The following is a 20,316-nucleotide window of genomic DNA, read 5'->3' as shown; positions in this document are numbered from 1 at the left end:
CATTTTTGTGTGAAAACTTATTATATAATATATAATAATAATAATTTCTTATTATGGCTAATTTTGCATGTCATATTGTGGATTTCTTGAAGATGACAAGTGACATATATATAGAATTGAATGAGCATCAGAGTATACAGAATAAGAACATATGCACAAGCATGAGCCCAATTATTGTAGGTTGCCTGATCTGAACTAAATTTAACTGGTCTGTCATTCCCTGAAGAACTTCATGCGAAGTGAAGCCAAGCCACAGAATAAAGAGGAACTCATTGATGCAAGTGAGACATTTTGGATGACTCAATTTTGGTTATCTAATAATCCAATAATATAACACTTTGACAGAGGCCATTCTGATGTCTGAGTACTTAACATTCGGTAATTCAGAATCAGAATCAGAAAGGGTTTTATTGCCAAGTACGTTTTTAAACACATACAAGGAATTTGTTTTGGTGTTGTTGGTGCACGTCACACTTTCTCTAGATGGAATATTAAACAATATAAGTATATGTATAAACAATATAAGTATAAGTATATGTACACAGTATGTATTAAATTAAAAATAAAGATATAAATAAAAAATAAAGAACATTACAGCAGAGAGAGAACAGTGGCATGAAGAGCCAGGGGTGGAGAGCCAGGGTGGTTTCCGGGCTTTGTTTAGAAGGCTAGTGGCGGAGGGGAAAAAGCTGTTCATGTGACGTGAGGTTTTGGTCCTGATGGACCTCAGCCTCCTGCCAGAGGGGAGTGGCTCAAAGAGCTTGTGTCCGGGGTGGGAGGGGTCAGCCACAATCTTTCCAGCTCGCTTCAGAGTCCTGGTGGCGTATAGGTCCTGGAGTGGCGGCAGATTGCAGCCAATCACCTTCTCTGCAGACCAAATGACACGCTGCAGCCTGCCCTTGTCCTTGACTGTGCTAGCAGCGTACCAGATGGTGATGGAGGAAGTGAGGATGGACTCAATGATGGCTGTGTAGAAGTGCACCATCATTGTCTTTGGCAGGTTGAATTTCTTCAGCTGTCGCAGGAACGACTCTCAGGTGCTTTTGACTGATTAGCCAGGGTGCGGCCTCCCCACTTGTAGCCAACACCAATCACCTCCTTGTATTTAATGAAGGGTATTTGCGTGAAGCGGCAGCCTCATCGGACGAAGACTCGGAGGACAAAGAAAAAAGGAGTCTACGCGGGAGTCTTCGTGGGAGGCTAAGTGGGCTTAACCTTATCTTTATCTCACTTAACTGCTCGGTGTCTTCATCTGGAAATATGCTGCTTCTCCATTCCTGTCCGTGTTTCCTCTCGGAGATACTACAAACCACGCATTAGCTCGCAACATTTCCGCAACCCCACCTCTCTTACCTATCCCACCCGTTCCACACACATTCAACACCTTGTTGCAGGTGACCTGTGGAACTGCCAGTCTGCCACTCGCAAGACTGAGTTCATTTCTGGCTTTGCCAGCCTGAAATCCCTTGACTTCCTTGCTCTCACTGAGACCTGGATTACACCGACCAACACATCCACCCCTGCTGCCTTTTCTTCTGCCTACTCTTTCACCCACACACAAAGACCCACTGGGAGAGGCGGGGGGACAGGCCTACTCATTAACCCCAAGTGGAGATTTTCTCTCTACCCATTGCCACAGTTCACTCCACAATCTTTTGAACTTCATGCTGTCACCATAACCCATCCGGTACAACTAGTCATCATTGTTATCTACCGCCCACCAGGTCCTCTGGGAGAGTTTTTGGAGGAGCTGGATGTCCTTCTTTCAAACATCCCTGAAACTGGCCCTCCGCTGGTACTTCTGGGCGACTTCAACATCCAGACAGAGAAGTTAGCTGCCTTTTCTCACCTTCTCTCTTCTTTTGCCCTCTCACTCTCTCCTTCACCACCCACTCACAAAGCTGGCAACCACTTAGATCTCATATTCACCAGAAACTGCACTACAGCCAACCTCACTGTTACTCCACTCCATACCTCAGACCATTTCTTCATCTCTTACTCTCTCCCGCTCTCCCAAGCTCACAACCATATCTCAAGAGACACCATACCTGTCCACCGTAATATTCGTTCACTCTCTCCTTCTTCTCTGGCGGCATGTACTTTATCAACCCTCCCTCCATCCGACTCTTTCTTACTCATGTCTCCCAATGATGCCACAGACACTCTCTTCTCTACTCTATCCTCCTCTCTCGACTCTCTCTGCCCTCTTACTTCACGACAGGCTCGCAAATCCTCCCCAGCTCCGTGGTTATCTGACTCAGTACGTGCTGAAAGATCAACTATACGGGCAGTGGAAAGGAAATGGCAGAAATCCAAACACCCAGATGATCTGCTTACCTATCAGTCTCTTCTTTCCTCCTTCACTGCCTCTATTTCTGCAGCCAAAAGCTCTTTTTATCAAACCAAAATTGAATCCTCTTTCTCGAACCCCAAAAAACTTTTTTCCATCTTCTCTAACCTCCTAGATTCCCCCAGTCCACCTCCTCCCTCCTCCCTCCTACCAACCCACTTTGTCAACTACTTTGTAAAAAAGATAGATGACATACGCTCTTCATTCTCAACCACACCTCCTGAAATCACCTTACCATCCATCACTTCCAGTACTCTTTCCTCTTTCACCCCTTTATCTCCAAACCAAATTCTTACTTTGATTACCTCTGCCCGCCCAACCACCTGCCCCCTGGATCCTATCCCTTCTCACCTTCTCCAGTCCATTGCTCCAGACCTCCTTCCTTTCCTCACCCATCTCATTAACATCTCCATGTCAACTGGCTGTTTCCCCGATGCTCTCAAAGAGGCAAGAGTGACCCCACTGCTCAAAAAACCAACACTCGACTCCTCTGATGTAAATAACTATAGACCCGTCTCCCTTCTTCCATTCCTATCTAAAACTCTTGAGCGTGCCATTTATAATCAACTCTCTACCTATCTCCACCAGAACAACCTTCTTGATCCCCACCAGTCTGGCTTCAAGGCTGGCCACTCAACAGAAACTGCCCTCCTTGCTGTCACTGAGCAGCTTCACATCGCTAGAACAACCTCTCTCTCGTCCATCATCATCCTTCTGGATCTTTCTGCTGCCTTTGACACAGTGAACCACCAGATCCTCATTTCGACACTCCGAAATCTGGGTGTCTCAGGCTCTGCGCTCTCATTACTCACATCTTACCTGGCAGACCGAACCTACCGGGTAACCTGGAGAGGGTCTAGCTCAGAACCTTGCCCACTTAAAACTGGGGTTCCTCAGGGATCAGTCCTGGGTCCCCTCCTCTTCTCTCTGTACACCAACTCTCTCGGATCTGTCATTCAGTCGCACGGCTTTTCTTATCACAGCTACGCAGATGACACCCAACTAATTCTCTCCTTTCCTGAGTCTGAAACTCAGGTAGCAGCACGTATCTCGGCCTGTCTGACTGACATTTCTTCTTGGATGTCCACACACCATCTGAAACTCAACCTCGACAAGACTGAGCTCCTTTTCCTTCCAGGGAAGGGCTCTCCTACCCAAGACCTGACTATAACAATTGACAACTCTATAGTAGTCCCCACCAAGACTGCTAGAAACCTGGGTGTAACACTTGACGACCAACTCTCCTTCACTGCTAACATTGCTGCAACCACCCGATCGTGTAGATACATGCTGCATAACATCAGAAGGATACGTCCCCTTCTAACGCAGAAGGCGGCTCAGGTTCTGGTTCAGGCTCTAGTCATCTCACGTCTAGACTATTGCAACTCCCTCCTGATTGGCCTGCCTGCATGTGCCATCCAACCCCTGCAGCTCATTCAGAATGCAGCGGCTCGACTTGTCTTCAACCTCCCCAAGTTCTCTCACACTACACCGCTCCTCCGCTCTCTTCACTGGTTACCAATTGCGGCCCGCATCCGCTTCAAGACACTAGTACTTACCTACAGGGCCACGAACGGATCAGCACCCGCTTACATCCAGAACATGGTCAAACCATATACCCCAACCCGCCCACTTCATTCTGCATCAGCCAAACTGCTGGCTGCTCCCTCACAGCGAGGGAGAACTAATCACTCAACGAAATCCCGACTGTTCACTGTCCTGGCTCCCAAATGGTGGAACGAGCTCCCCATCGATATCAGGATGGCCGAAAGCCTACACATCTTCCGCCGAAGGCTAAAAACGCATCTCTTCCGACTACACCTCGGATAAAAAAAAATTCTTGAACTTGCACTTTCGAACCTGCACTTTCATTTGTCTCTTTGTAGCTTTGCCTATTTAAAGCTACTGTATTTGCACTTACTACTTGTGGTCTGGAGTTTGAACCTTCACAGTTGAAAGCACTTAATTGTAAGTCGCTTTGGATAAAAGCGTCAGCTAAATGACATGTAATGTAATGTAATATGGTATATTATTCCAAGGAACATACATGATGTTGTAAGGAGGCCTTAGCTGAAAGAAAATTGAGAATCTCTGAGTTAGATTGGACTGTTCAAACTTTAGTTTATTCAGGGACATTTTTGTGTGAAAACTTATTATATAATATATAATAATAATTTCTTATTATGGCTAATTTTGCATGTCATATTGTGGATTTCTTGAAGATGACAAGTGACATATATATAGAATTGAATGAGCATCAGAGTATACAGAATAAGAACATATGCACAAGCATGAGCCCAATTATTGTAGGTTGCCTGATCTGAACTAAATTTAACTGGTCTGTCATTCCCTGAAGAACTTCATGCGAAGTGAAGCCAAGCCACAGAATAAAGAGGAACTCATTGATGCAAGTGAGACATTTTGGATGACTCAATTTTGGTTATCTAATAATCCAATAATATAACACTTTGACAGAGGCCATTCTGATGTCTGAGTACTTAACATTCGGTAATTCAGAATCAGAATCAGAAAGGGTTTTATTGCCAAGTACGTTTTTAAACACATACAAGGAATTTGTTTTGGTGTTGTTGGTGCACGTCACACTTTCTCTAGATGGAATATTAAACAATATAAGTATATGTATAAACAATATAAGTATAAGTATATGTACACAGTATGTATTAAATTAAAAATAAAGATATAAATAAAAAATAAAGAACATTACAGCAGAGAGAGAACAGTGGCATGAAGAGCCAGGGGTGGAGAGCCAGGGTGGTTTCCGGGCTTTGTTTAGAAGGCTAGTGGCGGAGGGGAAAAAGCTGTTCATGTGACGTGAGGTTTTGGTCCTGATGGACCTCAGCCTCCTGCCAGAGGGGAGTGGCTCAAAGAGCTTGTGTCCGGGGTGGGAGGGGTCAGCCACAATCTTTCCAGCTCGCTTCAGAGTCCTGGTGGCGTATAGGTCCTGGAGTGGCGGCAGATTGCAGCCAATCACCTTCTCTGCAGACCAAATGACACGCTGCAGCCTGCCCTTGTCCTTGACTGTGCTAGCAGCGTACCAGATGGTGATGGAGGAAGTGAGGATGGACTCAATGATGGCTGTGTAGAAGTACACCATCATTGTCTTTGGCAGGTTGAATTTCTTCAGCTGTCGCAGGAAGTACATCCTCTGTTGTGCTTTCTTCACGAGGGAGCTGATGTTCAGCTCCCACTTGAGATCCTGGGAGATGATAGTTAGGAAGCGGAAAGACTCCACAGTGTCAATTGTGGAGCCACAGAGGGTGATGGGGGCAGGTGGGGCTGGGTTCTTCCTGAAGTCCACAACCATTTCCACTGTCTTTAGAGCGTTGAGCTCTAGATTGTTTTGCTTGCACCAGGTCACCAGGTGGTCAGCCTGAGCTGAGGAGTCCGGAGATGAGTCCGATGAGGGAGGTGTCGTCCGCGAACTTCAGAAGCTTGATGGACTGGTGACTGGAGGTGCAGCTGTTGGTGTACAGGGAGAAGAGCGGGGGGGAAAGAACACAGCCCTGGGGCGATCCGGTGCTGATGGACTGTGAGTCGGAGACATCTTTCCCCAGCTTTACATGCTGCTTCCTGTCAGACAGGAAGTCAGTGACCCACCTGCAGGTGGAGTCAGGCACACCAAGCTGGGAGAGTTTCTCCTGAAGCAGAGCCGGGATGATGGTATTGAAGGCAGAGCTGAAGTCCACAAACAGGATCCTGGCGTAGATTCCTGCGGAGTCCAGGTGCCGGAGGATGTAGTGGAGGGCCAGGTTGACTGCATCGTCTACAGACCTATTGGCTCTGTAGGCAAACTGCAGGGGGTCCAGGAGGGGGTCAGTGATGGCTTTGAGGTGTGAAAGCACAAGGCGCTCAAAGGACTTCATAACCACAGAGGTCAGGGCGACGGGTCTGAAGTCATTAAGTCCTGTGGTCCTTGGCTTCTTGGGGACAGGGATTATGGTTGAGGTCTTGAAGCAGGCTGGCACGTGGCATGTCTCCAGTGAGGTGTTAAAAATGTCTGTGAACACTGGAGACAGCTGGTCAGCGCAGTGCTTCAAGCTGGATGGGGAGACAGCGTCCGGTCCAGCAGCTTTGCGGGGGTTCTGTCTCCTGAAGAGTCTGTTGATGTCCCTCTCGTGGATGGAGAGAGTCGTCACTGAGGTGGATAGGGGGATGGAGGTGGAGGGGGGGACCTTTAAGGAGGGCATTGGTGGGGGGGCCCAGGACCCTGTTTAGGTGGGGGAGGTGGAGGTGATGCACAGTGGCTGTAGCTGTAGGGAGGTGTCGTGGGGGATGGTGTCAGGACTGTCCTTTTGTCTTTCAAATCGACAGTAGAACTCGTTCAGGTCGTTGGCTAGGTGTCGGTCATTGAAGGAGTGGGGGGTTTTAGGCTTATAGGTGGTGATCTTATAGTCCTTTCCAGACAGTCACAGAGTCGTTAGCTGAGAACTGGCGTTGGAGCTTCTCAGAGTACCGATGTTTAGCCTCCTTCACTGCCTTGCTAAACTTGTACTTTGACTCTTTAAATCTGTCTTTGTCCCCACTCCTGAACGCCTCTTCCTTAGCCAGCCTTAACCTTCTGAGTTTGGCTGTGAACCAGGGTTTTGTCATTGTTGCTCACCCTGGTGCTTGATGGAACACAGCAGTCCTCACAGAAGCTGATGTATGACGTCACAGCCTCTGTGTACTCATCCAGACTGTTGGCAGCAGTCCTGAACACATCCCAGTCAGTAGAATCCAAACACGACTGGAGATCCTCCACAGCCTCACTGGTCCAATTTATGTACATTTTACTGGTAAAACTTCTACTGAAAGTAAAATTATGAATGCAGGAATATTTTTACACTGAGGTATTGCTACTGGATCTCAACATCTCTTCAGTCATCTGTGACTACATGAATGTTCGATTTGGGGTAACTGTAAGGATATCTATCACAGTAAAACCTATGGCTCGATACAAACGTCGGTGTGGGTGAGCTGAGCTGGAGCACTGGAGGGCGTGGTGGTTCCCTGGCACCCTAAATCCTCTGCTGAGCCCTTTCAGGGAGTTGTGGTGAATGTAATTTAATACAATAAGAACAATATGATGAGAGATGTCGAATTACAGTAATGAACCCCAAGATAAAACCTTTTCTGTTTTCTAACAGCAGGTTTCTACATTGTACTGGCCCTAGATACATAAACAAAAGGAAGTTTCATCAGATCCGGTGTAATTAATACTAAATTATGTCCATATTTTTCTCTCGCCGTATCACTTGTTGATGACTCGCTAACATCCTGCAAAACCAGTTTGACAAACAAATTTCCCAGTGATGTAAGAGGACAGGAGCAGCGGCTCTGGGATTTCTCAAGTGCAAAATTCAAACCACTTCCTTAAACGGCTGAATCTCACTTCTTCACCCACACCTACATGTGTGGTACCAACGTTGGTGCTACTAACCTGCCGTACTGGCAGCAATAAACAATGAGCAGACATTTCATCACTGTGTGTCATTAATGTTACTGTTTGTATGATAGAAAAGCAGTTAATGTTACCTGGTTTGATGGCCCTCAGGTGAGTAAAATACTGCTTCAAATAATATTACACACCGATGAGGAAAGAAGAAGGAAAACATACTGGTGAATTCCTTCTTATATTAAGGAAGAAAAAATCTAAATATGGTTTTATATATCTAAACATGAAGTGTGCTTATCAATAACAACACCAAAACAAGACTGTCCTGCCCCGAAAAACTACCCCATAGGTCAGTTTTACAAGCAGCAATTATGCCCCGTAGGCTATATTACGTTTATTGTTAGGAGGCGCCCTCTATAGTGGCCTTAATAAGTATGATGAGAGCAAAGTAGAAAGTAAGGTGATGAAGAATAAGAGAGCCAAACAATGACAGGTCTTTCACTTGGGAGTTTCTGTTTGAAAATAAAAGTAAATGGAGGATTAATTTAACTTTACGGAACAAACTACATCACATTTTATGTCACGTGTGTAATGACGTCGCATACGTATTCACGGTATTAAAGTAACATAACAAATGCACTGGTTTTAACCCAAACCACAATCTTTTTCTAAACCTAACTAGTTTTGGTGCATAAACGTAACCAACTGCAAATGCTTCACAAAGGTAACGACGTTGTTTAAAACCGTGACCGTTATTATGAGGAGAGACTTCATGCCACTGCTAGGGGCTCTAATTTATGAAACGCTCCTAGGTCGTATTAAAGGGTAGTAACCCTATTTCATACGGTCTATGGTAGGAACAAGCAACCATGGTTGTATGGCTTTGGAGGACTTGACCAAAATCTATGGAAGCCTGTAACCAACAAAAGGCAGTAAAAGGTAATACGAGTCAAACGTATAACTGGATACATTAATCAATTATACAGTAAGTTAAATTAAAATGGCGAGTTAAAATGAGACCAATGATAAAAGCATCCCAAAAATGACTGAAACCCTTATACAACCACGAGTCTGGTACGCTGCTACACCAGACTGCTGACCTTGTGATTCTGTCTTTAATTGTTCATATATAGTTTCTATTTTTTTTTACTTTTATTCTTATTTTAGTTTTATATTCTTCTTATTTTAATTTCTCTATTTATCTGTAGGCCTACTTATTTCTGTCCTTGTGATCCTGCAACAACTGAATTTCCCATCTGGGGATCAATAAAGGCTTATCTAATAATCCAACACTAAATTAACTTTATACCTTCCTTTAAACCTCAAATCAGTTGGACAGTGACAACAAGTGTCGTGGAATATAAAGAAAAGTCTAAAAAGTGTAGAAGTCCTGAGAGGAAATCAAATCGATCACAAAGGTCCATAGAGAAATATATCTCAGCTTTATTAATAACTTTCTTCATCGTCAAAACTCATTAAGACAGAAATTATAAAACAGTATTCACACCTTGTTTCTCTGTTTGTTTGTTTTTAACTTACAGCATTCCAGAGAGAAAGGACAATGAGATTTTTTTCCCCCCCAAAACTCAAGTCGCTCCTTTCACTCTGTTCCCAAGTTAAATTAATGACAAAAGGCTTTCTGTTTACCACAATAACTGACAGTATTCAGATGTAAAAAAAAGAGTAAATAAAATAAACATAAAGATTTACAGGCATTCACGCAAATACACAATGAACCGAGAGTACGATTTGAAAACAGGTGAGGGAGAAAATCTACAAAATGAACGTTCCTTTGAAATGGGAGTGTGTGTGTGTGTGTGTGTGTGTGTGTGTAATTCAGGAATGAACACACACAAAAAACATTAAAAGATAGTGAAGGCAACAGAATGGTGAGTCAGTGAGCTCATTTCAGAAGTGTTTTGCTTGCTTAAAAAAGAAAGAGAGAAAAAAAAAAGCTTTGTCATGCTTAGGAGTCAGCGTAGATAATGATGATTATGACATCCTGGTTAGTAACAGTATTGCGACAGAAGCTGAACCGACAACTTTGGCAATTTTGTGGCTTTTTTTTAGGAAAATACTTCCTTTTCTCGCTAAAGTGCTTTTATTTTTAAATCACAAAAGAGTCCGGACTGTTCCAACTTCCTTCAATCCCCAAACATGGAGAACAATAAATGTGGAATTCTTGTTTAAAATATATAAACAGAAACATTTCTCAGAAGCAGAGCTGCTGTATGCAGAATAAACCCCATTGGTTGAGTTAAACATCAGCACCTTTCAAAATAAAATCACTATAGCTTTATACTCCCTGGGCTTTATTTAAGATAAAAAGATGACTATTATTAAAGATTATTAAATTATTAAAGAACAATACATGCCATTATTGTTGTCCAGTGCCTCAGCACTCCGTACATTTCTCAGTGATTGAGTCACTGTGTTACACGTGTGTACACGAACCTAGGAGGAAACGTTTTTATTACCTGTTATTAAGAAGCAGGATGCATCGTCAAAGGTATTTTCATGAGCTCACAGACGGGCCCGAAGCAATGCTTTCCTGAGTAGAAACTAATCTTTAAATCCAATATTTCAACTGCACTGGACTGGCCACAAGCCACAGCCTGCCATAGCGAGGGGAAATGTTTAAACTTTGATTTGGCAAACATCATCTGAAAGAATACGGGGACAATGTACGAGATAGCAAAAATACATTTTAAGATTTAATTTAACAGATTTAATCGGGATAACAGATTAAAACAATTTTCCTGTAAGATTTGTGCGGAGATAGATATGTGACCGAATCACAGAATAACATATAGAGTCATGAATGGGACTATAGCCGCTAGCATGCTATCAAAGTCTCATGGGAGCTGTCGTTTTTGAATGCTAACAGTCCAGTTCAGCAGATACCCATTTGTCATTATTAACATCACGACATGTGACTATTATGGACATTAAACCCTGGAGAAATATTGCTGGTTTTCAAAATGAAAGAAATCCTTTATGAGAAAATAAACTGAGGTGCAGGGACTTCGGCTCTGGACATTAGCGAGCTAGCTTAGCTTGATATTACAAATTCAAACTAGCTCATATATGAGTATATATATATATGTACGCAACTACTGTAGCCCTCTAAACAACAATGTGAGCCAATAGTTGACTATTTTTATAATTATTGTAAATTTTACATTGGTTTAGTTATATTCTATCATAAAACATCCTACATAACCGCTTGTCAGAAAAAAATGAATAGGTCACAAAATGCATGAAGTGCATAAAAAGGGTAATTTTAGTTTTTATATTTAGCCTAGAATTCCATAATTTGTCCTCCTTGCTAGTAAGCTATATTTGGCTGTATCATTGGCTTCACCCACTGAAGTTTTACTCAACCAATAATATTACTAAAAATCCAATCTGCTGTGATTTTAGTGTTGTGGAACTCCACATTGAAATATGAATAGTGTAATTGTGAACATTTTCCAGTAAAAAGAAAATAGAATGGACAGTAGCGCAGTGTATTGAGGCATCAGGTAAACTGGACACCAGACTCAAACTAAAGTGTTTTTAAGGCAGTGTAAAACAATCTCAGAAAGTCCCATAAAGCCTCCAGAGTTTAGGTTAAATAAACTGGCAGTGACTTTAACAAAGTAATGTCCATGTTAACTGACAAAGCATTGAGTTTAGCTCAAATAATTGCGTCTTGTAGATAAATCGTTCGCATCCTGTTAACAAGATAAAACACCAGGACAGCTCAGACCCACAATGCATCAGCCCATAATCCAACTTTCCATAATCCGTCTAATTATTCTTTAGATTATCACCGCTCGTGTCTTTGGCAGAAAATTGACTCCAACACATTAAATCAATTATCCATTACTTCTTTAGCAAACTGTCTGCTTGCTTCAAATTCTATTTAAATTTTTCAGCTAATATGTGTATATCTGGGTTTTGGAAACATTCAAAATATTTCACATACTGCAAAACCCTAAAAACCTACTGACTCAAAAGTACAGCAAGTTACTTTTCTTGGTCTTTTCTAAAAAAAACTTTAGGACAGGAGGAGTCCTGTTTCGGTTGCAGAATGAATTATATTTTCTGAGGAACAGCGAACAAATAACAAGATGACCACATATTTCAGTATGACCACAACAGTGCTTCAGCAGTTTTCCTTCCACAGAATTTCACACCATTTGCTCCTTGACAGAAGTGGAATTTGCATTCTGGTATATGTAGTTGGAAATCAATCTCTACCATTGATGTCTCGTGTGAACGCCGAACATCTTTGCAGGAATAACAAGACTAGAAAGCAGTCCTTTCTCTTGGGTTTTAAAAACATAAAATCAGATGAATGATTCACTTTTCATGTTGTTTATCACCAACAAAAAAAAAAAAAATCCATGAAACACCACTGTGGTTCTGCTAGAAATCAATCGAAGAAAAATCCGTCACAAGACAAAAAAATATATAAGTTTTAGAAAATATATTTCCTTTAAAATCTCCTCAGAAGGTACAGTAAAACACAACTGGAGTGTGTGCAGTTCTGTGAAATACATGCATTGTGATAATCATAAAATATACAACACTGTTTCCCATAAAGCTGACAAAATGTGGCCAATGGCGAGGCTGAACAGTGTGTTTGGCTACAGAAATACAAACAAACAGTACATGTTTGCTGGGGGATTTACAAAAAAGGAAACCCAAACATAACCACTGAATGCAAAGGAACATATAACATGTAAAATCTCACAGGCAAAATAAAAATCACATTTCTTGTCTTCCCTTATTAACAATATAATATGTACATACACATCGAACTCAATAAATAAAGTCTCAGATTTCTTAAAAGTATTTTCTAGTCAGAATGTGAATGCTTCCCTCTTTTGGTTTCTGTTCCCACCAAGTCTGGTGGCCATTTTGGTCACATACACACACAGACACACAGACACACACACACACACACACACACAGACAACCCACCCCTCTCTGAAAAATGTAGGAAAGGACTCAAAGTGCTCTCAAACATCGACCACCTTTGGAAAAACTGATTCCTACACGACCTCCCTTTACAGATCTGTCATCGGTGGAACTAAAAATTATATATATTGATCATATTGATTGTCTTAGTCACGATACAGACTGGCTGTCTATTGCTGCTAAATCTCTTAAGAACTCTGCGATAAAGGCTCTGGTCTATTAATGATTCTATCCAGGACACAAGAAGGGAAAAAAAAAAAGAATTATATAGAAATCCAACCCAACCCCCCCCCAAAAAAAATAGTCTTGTGTGTTCGTCTCACACAGAATTCATCAATAAATATCTAACTATAAATTTCTACGGAACATATATTACTTTGTTTGAACTCCGCTGACATGCTTGGGTTGTCCTTGTCTACTAGCTGTATGGATGGTGAGAAGGGGATGCAGGTTGCTACACATGCGGCGGTGGGTTTGGTTTGAGGCTTGCGGTTGGACCGCACTCGCATAAATGTATGTGCGTCGGCAAGAGCAGGGGGAGAAGGAGGGTGGAGTCTCCCTGAGTCTCTCATTAGGGAAAGTGAACTGGAAGCAACACACACATTTCAAAACACACACACACACAGGAAACTCGCAAATTGGTGAGGCCTCTGATTGATGATGATGGGTGAGAGAGAGAGAGGAGCTTTCTGGTCCAGACAAGCAGGTCCTTCAGATCTTTGTCATCAGTTAATACACTAAGGAGCATGTGCAGACACAAACACAGACACAAACACAAACACAAACACAACACAACACACACAGACACACAGACAGACACACACACACACACACACACAAACACACAAACTTCTGTCGACGAACTACAACAGATGAGTGTTTGCGGTGAGTCTTTATGAAGTTCCCACAATAAAAAGGGGTCATGTCTGTGTGTGTGCATGTGTATGTTTAATCCTTGCATATTTACACAATATGCATGCACATGGCTTGTCTCTCAATGTCAGTGTGTCTGCATTCCCATTCCCATTCACACACACACACTCCTCCCCTCCTCAGCATACATTTGAACGTAGTAGTGCATGCGTGCAAAAGGAGTATGTAGGGGGTCAAATGCTGTTTCCCAGCTGGCTGTGGTGGTTGGCTGTGTGCGGGGAGTTCTGCTCGTTGAGGAGGAGAAGCGTTGTCTCGTCCGGTCCGTTCTCCGTAGGGGTGGAGTCTGCTCCCAGGTCCGTGATGGTGATGGTGGTGTTGGCGGTGGCGGGGGGAGTGGTTTGATCCAGGTTAATCGTGTTGTGGCTGCTCTCTGGGGACTGGGGCGTGCTGTCCAGAAGGGACGCCATCAGACCGTTCTGGTACTGGGCCCGTGTGACCTGAAGGAAAGAGGGGAGATCAAAACTGAGAATTGTTGTTGTCTTCAGTCTACCAGAGGTAAAGCTTAAAAGTTTGAAATGCTGATGAATTAGATACGGTCAATACCACTCTTTTGTCTGTACAAAAAAAACAATATACAACCATATACTGAATGGACAGATATGAGATGTTATATCCCTCTTCCAACTCTCAGCAAAGGAAAGAAGAAAGCTAAATCTCTAAAATGTCAACCTGTACCTTAAGAGGTAAAGGATTTCTGACATAATAATCTATCCCAGGAAAAATAACTATACTATACTACAACATTTTATACCAGTAAGCACTGACTTAGCTAATTGGCTAATTTGCAGGTAAATAAAGGTCTAGGCATCTAGGTTAAAATGTGTCTATATTTGGTTGAAAATTGTAGTTGAATATAGATAAGCTTCATATATAATGACTAAGCAGGTAAACTTTATGTTGAAATTAACACTGTACATGCTGGTAAGATGGGTTTTTTTCCTGGTATTGGAAGAGAGGACACCTAAATTTGCTGCTGGTAAAAACAGACATTGTCATGATTGTTGTTGGAGAAGCAACTTTGGGACAGCCTATACAGATGGTGAGAGAACAGAACTTTTTCTTTTCTAGTATTTTCTATGGCTGTGGTATAAATGCCCATACAATACAATACAGTTTTATATCCCTTCTTGGAGAATGTTTGGGTACCTCTACTATATCTGGTCGACACTTACTAATTCTATCAAAGATTAAAATGTATAACCAACCTTGACAAACTGCAGGTCGGTGAGAGCTCGGACATAGAAGTCGGGCGTGTACTGCTGCAAGGGGATGCTGTTGTTGAGCTGGCTGTTGCTGCCGCTGATGGAGAGTGACTCTGTTCGGTCGGCTCCGCTCAGAGAGGTTGTGCGGTTCAACCCGCTGACGTTAGATGGCGAACGAAACTCTGCACACACGCACACACAGAAAAAAGGTTATAACCGTTTCTAAAAGACAAAATCATGTGGTAAGGATCTATCAGGCCATCCTGCATACATAGCTACATACATAACACTGTTTATCACTACAGGAAGCTGTGGCGTGGGCTTTACACTACTGTTTTAAAGCCATTCATGAATTAATGGCTCTATGATGCAGATCAACAGAGGACCTCGAGAGCACAAGATGCAGCGTAGGATCGAATGGAGGTTAATATTAATGATATGGATGACTAATGTGACACACAAGGTATAATGAATGCACAAAAAGGAGTTAAATCTATGAGAGCAAGAGGGCACTAAAAAAAGGGGGGTTAATGTTTAGTTATTTCAAACAAACTCATGACCATCTATACCGTAGATACCCTTTGTTTCACTATCACGTCAGCAAACTGGTGCCTCTCTAACACCCAAAGGCAGTGACACATACAATTTTCCAATAGTATAACAAGCAGTGACTGAGATTGTGTTTATAAGGATGACCAACGCCAACCAAACTTGTCATCTACTCACATACTTACAAAGTAGAATTTTGTATTCGTAATGATGCAAACCAAGATATGGCTTAATAAAATAGGTGAAATTTAAAGGAACAAGCCGACTTATTGAGAATTTAGCTTATTCACCCTAACCCCCAGAGTTAGATAAGTCCATACATACCCTTCTCATCTCCGTGCGTGTTGTAACTCTGTCTGACGGCTCCACCGGGAGCTTAGCCCAGCACAGAACATGCAGGTGAATGGCATATAGTTCCCGGTTTGTTTACGGTTAGAAGATGGCTGTGTCTCATGTTACATTGTTTTTTGTACACGCTGTGACAATACAAATCACAACATGTAAATAGGAACATGTTGGCGTTATTTTGTCACTTATTCGGAGCAGTAGGATTACTGGAACCATTCACCTGCATGTTCTGTGCTGGCCTGATGCCGCTGGAACCGTCAGACAGCCTTACAACACGCACGGAGATGAGAAGGGTATGTATGGACTTGTCTAACTCTGGGGGTTACGGTAAATAAGCTAAATTCCCAATAAGTCGGCGTGTTCCTTTAAATCGATTAAATACTGTAATACCTCAAAAGTAAATTCACTGTATTCAGGTTAGGACAAGATTGGCAAGTGTCAACTTGTAAAAAGAGGAGAATGCTTGTTTCACCAAAAAAAAACAAAAAAAAAACTTCACACTCATGCTCTTTACCAGCTGCCTTGCGTTATTACCAGTAGCTGTGAGTCTTCCAGCTGGGGGCCTCAGTGAGTCATAGGAAACTGTTTTACCTGGACACGTCAACTGCATTAGCTTTCAAAGAATTAAGCTAGCTAGTTAGTCCTGGTTATCTACGGCTAATGTCCTAGTTAGTGGTTAGATTCACTTCGCTATGAGACAATATTTATTATGTTGATATTCAATACAGTCATTCTTAAGATCTAGTTGGCAACTTTTCTTTTATTTAGATGTACAACTTAAAACCAAAGCACTCAAAGTAGCTTTTCCAGCTACAATTAGCACTCATGTGAGTCCTGTTTCAATTTCAATTCAATTCAATTTTATTTATAGTATTAAATCATAACAAGAGTTATCTCGAGACACTTTACAGATAGAGTAGGTCTAGACCACACTCTATAATTTACAAAGCCCCAACAATTCCAGTAATTCCCCCAAGAGCAAGCGTTAGCAGTGGCTAATGTGACAGTGGCGAGGAAAAACTCCCTTTTAGGAAGAAAACTCGGACAGACCCAGGCTCTTGGTAGGCGGTGTCTGATGGTGCCGGTTGGGGATGTGATGAACGGTGGCAATAATAGTCACAATAAACATAATGGAACAGTGACTACAGATTGCCCAAACAACATATATAAATATTTGTATTATTGAATCAGAGTGCAATTCGCTGTTTACTTTAAGCATGACATGAGGTTTCTTGCTCTTCCATTTTGTCATCTTCAGTCACATTACTCAAAACAAACTGACGTAGCCAAAAGTTTAATACTAACATACATACTAACATGAAAAGAACGTATTCCAGTTTTTATTTTGATGATTAAGTTTTAAGAACATATAATCTTAGGGCTGAGCTCAAAGAGGTTACCAAATCCTGTATACCCCTTTTTATTTAAAAAAAAAAAAAAAAAAAAAAAAAAAGATGTATATAAAATGTGTATATAATATATTTGATTAATGTTAGAAAAGTTACCCACTGGATCTTTAAAACTTAAAAAAAAAAAATCAGTGAAGGTTTTAAAGCAACCAAACTTCTACTTGTGACCTGGTGCACGCAAAGTGAGTTAGTGTTTTTAAAAATCAAAGTGGACTCAATTCCAAACACTTCTACCCTAATCCCACATTTTATAATGAAAAGACAATTATCTCAACATTTCCATTCATAATTACAAGATTGAGTCGATACAGGGATCGCATTTGGAACTGGGCATTTGTGATTAAGAAAAGGAAAGATATTGTTTTTTTAAAAACTATTTTCTGTGCTCTAAAAGACTAGAATCTAGTTCAGCAAGTAATGCCATTTAAAGGGAAAGTTCAGATATTTTGAAGCGGGGTTGTATGAGGTGTAGTCAGTGTATTACCGACAGTAGATGGTGGTCGGCACGCCCCTAGTTTAGAGAAGCAGACAGGAGTCTCGTCACGGAAGCTGAGCAATGTACTGCTGTGGACAGGGGCAGCAGCTAAATGTATTTTAGCCATCTAAAAAGATCAATATCGGTTTACGCTATATTTAGAATAATTTAACAGCTTTAACTTTTTTGTCTGACAGCCCTGACATGCTCTCTTTTGACAAAAAGAGTAATATTACCTCGCAGAACTCAGGAGTAGCTGGTCTACTGTTGCCTCGATCAGTTAGTTTGTGTTACTTTGGTGAATCCGAACTAACCCTTTAAAACACCAAAGTCACACAATAAACACAAACAGAGTAACCGATCAAGGCAGCAGTAGACCAGCAACTCTGTTCTGCAAAAGTAAAATTACTGTTTTAGTCAAAGGAGTCTGGTGGCTTTTAAGGGATCATAGATGGATATAACGGCTTCAGTTCACTGTTGGAAAGGGCTGTCTGAGGGCAAGGTAAATCGATGAAAATATTCGGTGTATAGCGTACCAATATTGATTTTTCTAAGTGGCAAAAATACATTTTCATTTTGCTGCTGCCCGTGCTGCCCTGTCCACAGCAGTACATTGCTTAGCTTCTGTGTTGGTACTTTTGCTTGCTTCTCCAAACTGGAAGCGGGCCGACCACCATCTGTAATACACTGATAATTGATAAGTACCTCATACAACCCCACTTCAAAATATCCAAACTATCCCTTTTAGTCTTGAAAACTAAGGTTTACACTGCACCATGAGAGTGAGGGACAGGACAACAATAACCAAAACTCCCAGGCTGCATCTCAATAGCTCCACATTCTCTCCTTCATTCCTTTTATTGATTTAACAGTTACAGTGATCTTATACCTGAATACTGACATAAAACAAACAGAGGAAGGATGATGCTGTCCTATCCTTCTCCATTTTACCTTTTAAGAACTGTGCTGACGTTTTGTTAGATAAGCTCTTTGATCAACTTTCTTACTTTGCAACGACTCGATTGGTGGCGTTTCACCGCTGCGTCTCCTCTGTACTGTTTTCTCGTGCATATGCTAATACTGAAGTGATTTCAAAATTGGCCATCACAAATTCCCAGATCCCGAGGTGTGGACTTCAAATTGCTTGTTTTGTCCCATCAACAGTTCAAAACCCAAATATACTTAGTTTACTATCACTATTAAAACCAGCAAATATTCATATTTCAGAAGCTAAAACCTGAGAATTTTAGACTTTTTGGTTTTCAAAAATAACTCAAATGATTCTTTGATTAATCGACTGAACCTTGTAGCTCAAATTGTTTTACTACAAGCAACATTTTACAGTTAAAAAAATAAATTGTGAGTGCTCTCTATTGGACAAAAGATGTACTGCAACACTGGCAACATATCTTGGATATTTCAGTACTGCAGTTTGTTGTTACTATATACTATATAAACACTACTATGATAAGCGGTAGAAACCAAAAAGCAGATCGTCATCACTCTGCCTTCTACCAGAGTTTAAGAAGACAAACCTCTTCGGGACAAAGAAAATTTTAATTCACATCACGTAACATGAACGCTGACCTACACCTACAAGTGTTTGCTAAGTATAGATGGACTTGCCACCTTCTCACTGCCTCCTACCTACCTGCTCTGCAGGCGTAAAACAGATTTGTTTGGTTGAACAAAGAGCTTATTTGGCAAAAATTAGCTGTCGTCTTGGAACTCTTTGCTGTCCGTAAAGGGTAAATCTACATTGAATCACACGGAAAAGGAAACTATGAGGTGAAACCTTTGGCCACAATTGGTGATATCACTGCAGGTATTTTATCATTGATTTGGGTGTATATGGAAGTGCAACCCATAATCCACTGTTTCAACCCATAAAGAGCAGTGCAAACACTATCTTCTGCCCTCTGTGATCAGGTGCCAATTTACCTTTTGACAGATTTCTAAGGCAACAAAAACTTCAAAACCACACCTGGCGAATCAAGAGCCAGGCCCGCCTGCCCACTCAAGCACCACCCACCCTCCCCGGAGCACCAGCCCATCCTTGGTGTTAAAAAGGACCCAGACATGCCGGAGTTTACCTGGCCACCGAGAGAACAGAGAAAACCTTTTAAAGGAGCAGTGGCGAGGACGAGGTGCAGCCACTGAGAGGAGAAAAGGAAGGCGGCAGGAGGAGGTGATCGATGGGACAGAGGGAGGAGGGGGTTGAAGGGGAGGGAGGGAGGGAGAGTGAGACACTGGGAGACACAAAGACAGATCTGCTTCCAGACTGGACAAGGACATGCAAAACCATGGAGAAATTCTCCAACAGCAACATCACACAGATTGCACTGTAGAAAATGACAAAGTTTGATGAAATGGGTGAATAAGGCTGATGATGTTGAGAAGGAAGGAAGGACGGAAAATGAAAAAAGAAAACTATGATTCACAAATCTTTTTGCTCTCTACCTGAAGCACCTGCAATGATGAGCTGTTCAGTGTTGAGATGAAAAAGAAAGGAAAGACAACATTTGTGTCTTTCCAGGTCGTCGTCGTGTCAAATTAGGTGTTCAGGGCCTTAAACTGCTGCCATAAGCCAAACACACTGAATCCCAACCCATCATTGTGTTGGGTTTTTCACAAACTACATGACATGGAATGGTAATCAGGCAGGAAGAGCCCCTTTCTTTTTTCCA

The 20,316-nt window shown here is 41.9% G+C and overlaps 1 protein-coding gene across 3 annotated transcripts in view; it reads right to left on the bottom strand.

Moving 5' to 3' along the window:
* Nucleotides 1-1,854: 1,854 nt before the first annotated feature.
* LOC116054384 (metal transporter CNNM4) overlaps nucleotides 1,855-20,316 on the bottom strand; it is a 55,654-nt gene continuing 37,192 nt past the window's right edge. The window contains exons 6-9 of one of the 3 annotated variants that reach the window (XR_004106055.2): nucleotides 19,723-19,785; nucleotides 14,852-15,030; nucleotides 13,745-14,083; nucleotides 1,855-1,880 (exon numbers count right to left, since the gene is read on the bottom strand). Coding sequence is in view for 2 of the 3 variants with exons in the window: in XM_031305914.2 (XP_031161774.1) it covers nucleotides 13,820-14,083; nucleotides 14,852-15,030; nucleotides 19,723-19,785 (506 nt within the window). In the remaining variant the exon portion in view is untranslated. Of the gene's footprint in view, nucleotides 1,881-9,164; nucleotides 14,084-14,851; nucleotides 15,031-19,722; nucleotides 19,786-20,316 lie in introns of those variants that run through there. The other 2 variants (XM_031305914.2, XM_031305915.2) reach the window with 2 other exon arrangements.

The sequence above is a fragment of the Sander lucioperca genome, chromosome 2 (genome assembly GCF_008315115.2).
Source record: "Sander lucioperca isolate FBNREF2018 chromosome 2, SLUC_FBN_1.2, whole genome shotgun sequence".
Taxonomy (NCBI): Eukaryota; Metazoa; Chordata; class Actinopteri; order Perciformes; family Percidae; genus Sander; species Sander lucioperca.
This window is presented reverse-complemented; position numbering and strand designations above follow the sequence as displayed.